At 45.0% G+C, this 5,119-nt stretch overlaps 1 protein-coding gene across 2 annotated transcripts in view; it reads left to right on the top strand.

Annotated features, from left to right (window-relative positions):
• The first annotated feature begins 1,028 nt into the window (after positions 1-1,028).
• The window catches only part of palm1a (paralemmin 1a), a 14,780-nt gene continuing 10,689 nt past the window's right edge, over positions 1,029-5,119 (top strand). Inside the window, exon 1 of one of the 2 annotated variants that reach the window (XM_040128951.1) lies at positions 1,029-1,112. In XM_040128951.1, coding sequence (XP_039984885.1) covers positions 1,108-1,112 — 5 coding nt within the window. In that variant the 5' untranslated portion in view covers positions 1,029-1,107. The remainder of the gene's footprint in view (positions 1,113-5,119) is intronic. The other variant, XM_040128952.1, reaches the window with a different exon arrangement.

The raw sequence follows: 5,119 nt of genomic DNA, 5'->3' as shown, positions 1-5,119 counted from the left end.
CCTCTCTCGTTTCCTTCTCTCCTCTCCTGTTTCCTTCTTCCCTGTCTTGTCTCCTTCTTTGCTTGTTTCCTTCTCTCCTCCCTCATTTCCTTCTCGCTTGTTTCCTTCTCTCCTCTCTCATTTCCTTCTCTCCTCTCTAGTTTCTTTCTTTCTCGTTTCCTTCTGCCCTCTCCTATTTACTTCTTTCTTGTTTCCTTCTCTGTTGTTTCCTTCTTTCCTCTTATTTCCTTCTCTCCCTCATTTCCTTCTCTGTTGTTTCCTTCTTTCCTCTCTTATTTCCTTTCTTTTCTTGTTTCCTTCTACTCGTTTCCTTCTCTCTCATTTCCTTCTCTCCATCCTGTTTCCTTCTTTCCGCTCTTGTTTCCTTTCTTGTCTCCTTCTCTCCTGTCTCGTTTCCTTCTCTCCTCTCCTATTTACTTCTCCCTTGTTTCCTTCTCTCCTCCCTCATTTCCTTCTCTTGTTTCCTTCTCTCCTCTCCTATTTACTTCTCGCTTGTTTCCTTCTCTCCTCTCTCGTTTCCTTCTCTCCTCTGTTGTTTCCTTCCTTCTTTCCTTGTTTCCTTCTGTCTCATTTCCTTCTTTCCGCTCTTGTCTCATTTCCTTCTCTCTTGTTTCCTTCTCTCCTCTCCTATTTCCTTCTCTCTTGTTTCCTTCTCTCCTCTCTTGTTTCCTTCTTTCCTCTCTTGTCTCCTTCTTTGCTTGTTTCCTTCTCTCCTCTCCTATTTCCTTCTCGCTTGTTTCCTTCTCTCCTCTCTCGTTTCCTTCTTTCTCGTTTACTTCACTCTTGTTTCCTTTGTTTCCTCTCTAATTTCCTTTTCACTCGTTTCCATTTCTCCTCTCCTATTTACTTCTCTCCCGTTTCCTTCTCTCAATTCCCTTCTTTCCTCCCGTTTCCTTGTCTATTGTTTCCTTCTCTCCTCTCTTGTCTCCTTACTTTTCTCTCCTGTTCCCTTCTCTCTTGCCCCCCCCACGAACAAACACACACACACACACACACACACACACACACACACACAGCAGCTTCCCACCCTCCTGTGGGCGGGTCTCCTTTCTCTCCTGGATGTGGATCAGATGATTCGGGCTGTTGCGGACTGATCTGTGCTGAGACATGGAGTGAGTACACTTTTTATTTCCTCTTCTTTTCACCGTCTTTCATTTCTTCTTCATGCGTGTATTTTTCTGTCTGTTTATGACGTAAATTGTGCCCGGTGTCCGGTGTGTCGTCATTGTGCGGCATCAGTCCGTCAGACCGCTGAGTCAGTGGCGACCGGAGGGAACCTGCGCATAAACTGCGCCAAAATCCGCCTCGGAGCCCCTCCGGAATACCGCGACAGATAAACCGGCTCAGTGTGTGTGTGTGTGTGTGTGTGTGTGTCTGTGTGATCGGGGAGTTTCAGAGTCACTGCGGCGGGAAACGAAAGGGTTAAATCCCACTAAACCTGATCGCAGTGACCAACAGACCCTGTGCTCTACTTTTCTCGGCGGAAGTAGACCGGACAGAGCTGACCGCTCATCAGTGAGCAGCACAAGCCTTTATAATCACATATTGATCCGGTTTTTTTGCTATGAAGGATCTGATTTGTGATCAATAGCCGTCGTCAAGGTAGACGTGTTAGGGGGACACGACTTCCGGTCGGTCTCCTCAAAATAAAAGCATGGATAGAGTCCGTTTTTTTTTTCTGCTCTGTCACAGTGTGAAGATTTTGTTGTAATAATGTCAGTGGTTGGTTTCATAAACTGCCTACTTTAAAACACGTAGCTCTTAGTGAGATCTACCCTCACTGCTGATGGGGGAACACACACACACACACACACACACACACACATTCTCACACACACACACACACACACACACACACACATTCACACACTCACTCCAGCAGGTATTAAAAATCATTATTTTATTGCTGTATAAAGATAAATCTTAATTCCACATTGTTTCATTGTAAACTGACATAACACTTTATTTTATAAGTCTGCGGGTTTTTACTACTTTCATACAGAGCTGCACAACGTGTTGTTATATCAGTTTAGTTAGTTAATCATCAGCAGACTTTCCCTGAAACAAAAGGTCCATTTAAACAAAAGTAGCCTCAGTACAACTTTTATTATTTATTCCTGTAAGAACTTTTGTTCACAGCAGCTCTCCACCCACAACAGATACACACATTAAACAGACAATTATTATTTCTCAAATTAAAACTAGTTAAGGCCATAAGCTCAAAGATCATTATTATTATCCAAATATCCAAAAATGTTTAGAAGGGACAGAGAGGGGCTAAAGGACTCGGAATAATGATTAACTTCACCTGCTCAGGTAGATTTAATGTGCTCATTAATTAATGATAATGGTATTATTTGTTGGTCCAATAATGTTTGAACAGATCCTGAAGAGTTTTCAGGCTGTGGATCAGTGAGGAAAGAGAAGATGAAGAACGGAGCAGTGGGACTTTAATCTTCAAATAACAGAGTGATTTTAACTGCTCTGCTTTCACTGCAAGACTCTTCACGGGTCTAATGAAGTGGAATCAGTTAAGTGGAGGTGAACCAACACTGTCTTTATTTTACCTGTAACCTTCTTCAAAGGACGTAGTTTTTTCCAGAACATGGATTCAGAGTGACTTCGCAATATATTCAGACGAGGTTCAGTCTCGTCTCAGTCTTCATTAAAAGAACCGATTAAATTCAAACAGCTTGTTTTATTTATATATTAGAGCATTAAACAATGGGGAAATTAATTCAGATGTCGGAGATCAGACAACAAACTTCAGTGGTCAGCTCACGTCATTGCTCTTTCTGTTTCTGGGAGATTTCAGTCGGTGCAAGTTCAGCACGAGCTGTGGTTCCCGTGGCCTCGGTCTCTTTGGAGTCTGGTCTCAGATCAGGTCTGAAGATGATCACACTGCCGCACATCAGCAGATTAAGACACTGAATAAAGAATCACATGTTTTGGAGAAAAATCTTTCAGATATAGGAACCAGCTCAGTTTTGTAATAAAACGTTCAGCACCCCTCCCTTCTAAAACACTGCGGTTTTATTTTGAAGGTTGCTGCGGCTCAATTCCTGTGTGTTTGTTTCGTGTGTCTGTGTGAGCTTGACAGAGCTGCTGCAGTGGGGTGGAGCCTGGGGGGGCGGATTCATGTCATGCCAAGGACACAGACAGGTTCTGTGTGTCACACACTGTATATAAAGTATGAATGTGTGTGTGTACAGTCTGTGGTCAGGACTCATTAAACACACTAGCTCAGTTTTGATTCATCACCATTTCACAATAAAAGAACCAGAAAAACCACTAGTTCCAGCTGCAGTTGAGTCCTGACAGATAGAGATAAACCCCGACTGGAAATGTTTTACTGTGAAAAATCAAAAAAGAGGAAACGTCCTCTGAATAGTTTTATCAATTAACCAGTTCATGTTTAAATCAATAAATGTCCAAAATAAAATCAAATGTTTATCTTTAGTAATTCTTCAGTCTGATCAACAGTCTGAAAACTCAGGGAGACTGACTCTCTGAGAACCAGGCTGCTGGTTCAGGTGGTCCTGTGATGAAAACAGCAGTTTGGTGGCGTCACGTAATCCTCAGCACACACCCACGTCTAATCGGCAGAGCACAGCTTTTATTCTGAAAATTACCTGTCAGATGAATGTAGTGCAGTAAAAAACTGTGCTTGTTATTGTATCAGGCACAGACAAGTGTCCAGCTCACATGAACAGCATCAGTGCACGTTGGTCAGCATCAGTCAGCATCAGTCAGCATCAGTCAGCATCAGGCCGCTTCAGTCGGTTTCACTGAGTATCAGTCAGCATCAGTCAGCATCAGGCCGCTTCAGTGAGCATCAGTCAGCATCAGTCAGCATCAGTCCACATTAGGCCGCTTCAGTCGGTTTCACTGAGTATCAGTCAGCATCAGTCAGCATCAGTCAGCATCAGTCAGCATCAGGCCGCTTCAGTGAGCATCAGTCAGCATCAGTCAGCATCAGTCCACATTAGGCCGCTTCAGTCGGTTTCACTGAGTATCAGTCAGCATCAGTCAGCATCAGTCAGCATCAGTCAGCATCAGGCCGCTTCAGTGAGCATCAGTCAGCATCAGTCAGCATCAGTCCACATTAGGCCGCTTCAGTCGGTTTCACTGAGTATCAGTCAACATCAGTCAGCATCAGTCAGCATCAGTCCGCATCATCATCAGTCCGCTTCAGTCCGTTTCAGTGAGCATCAGTTAGCATCAGTCAGCATCAGTCCGCATCAGCACACATCAGTCAGCATCAGTCCGTTTCAGTCCGTTTCAGTGAACATCAGTCAACATCAGTCAGCATCAGTCAGCATCAGTCCGCATCAGTCCGTTTCAGTCCGTTTCAGTGAGCATCAGTCAGCATCAGTCAGCATCAGTCCGCTTCAGTGAGCATCAGTCTCAGTCCACATCAGTCCGTTTCAGTCCGTTTCAGTGAACATCAGTCAACATCAGTCAGCATCAGTCAGCATCAGTCCGCATCAGTCCGTTTCAGTCCGTTTCAGTGAGCATCAGTCAGCATCAGTCCGCTTCAGTCCGTTTCAGTGAGCATCAGTCATCACCAGTCCGCTTCAGTCCGTTTCAGTGAGCATCAGTCAGCATCAGTCCGCATCAGCACACATCAGTCCGCTTCAGTCCGCTTCAGTGAGCATCAGTCATCATCAGTCCGCTTCAGTCCGTTTCAGTGAGCATCAGTCATCACCAGTCCGCTTCAGTCCGCTTCAGTCCGTTTCAGTGAGCATCAGTCAGCATCAGTCCGCATCAGTCCACATTAGGCCGCTTCAGTGAGCATCAGTCAGCATCAGTCCACATTAGGCCGCTTCAGTCGGTTTTACTGAGTATCAGTCAACATCAGTCAGCATCAGTCAGCATCAGTCCGCATCAGTCCGTTTCAGTCCGTTTCAGTGAGCATCAGTCAGCATCAGTCAGCATCAGTCCGCATCAGTCATCATCAGTCCGCTTCAGTCCGTTTCAGTGAGCATCAGTCATCATCAGTCCGCTTCAGTCCGTTTCAGTGAGCATCAGTCATCATCAGTCCGCTTCAGTCCGTTTCAGTGAGCATCAGTCAGCATCAGTCCGCATCAGCACACATCAGTCCGCTTCAGTGAGCATC

This window comes from Xiphias gladius, chromosome 6 (assembly GCF_016859285.1).
Source record: "Xiphias gladius isolate SHS-SW01 ecotype Sanya breed wild chromosome 6, ASM1685928v1, whole genome shotgun sequence".
NCBI lineage: Eukaryota > Metazoa > Chordata > Actinopteri > Istiophoriformes > Xiphiidae > Xiphias > Xiphias gladius.
The sequence above is the reverse complement of the archived record's forward strand: the minus strand, read 5'-3'. Positions and strand labels throughout refer to the sequence as shown.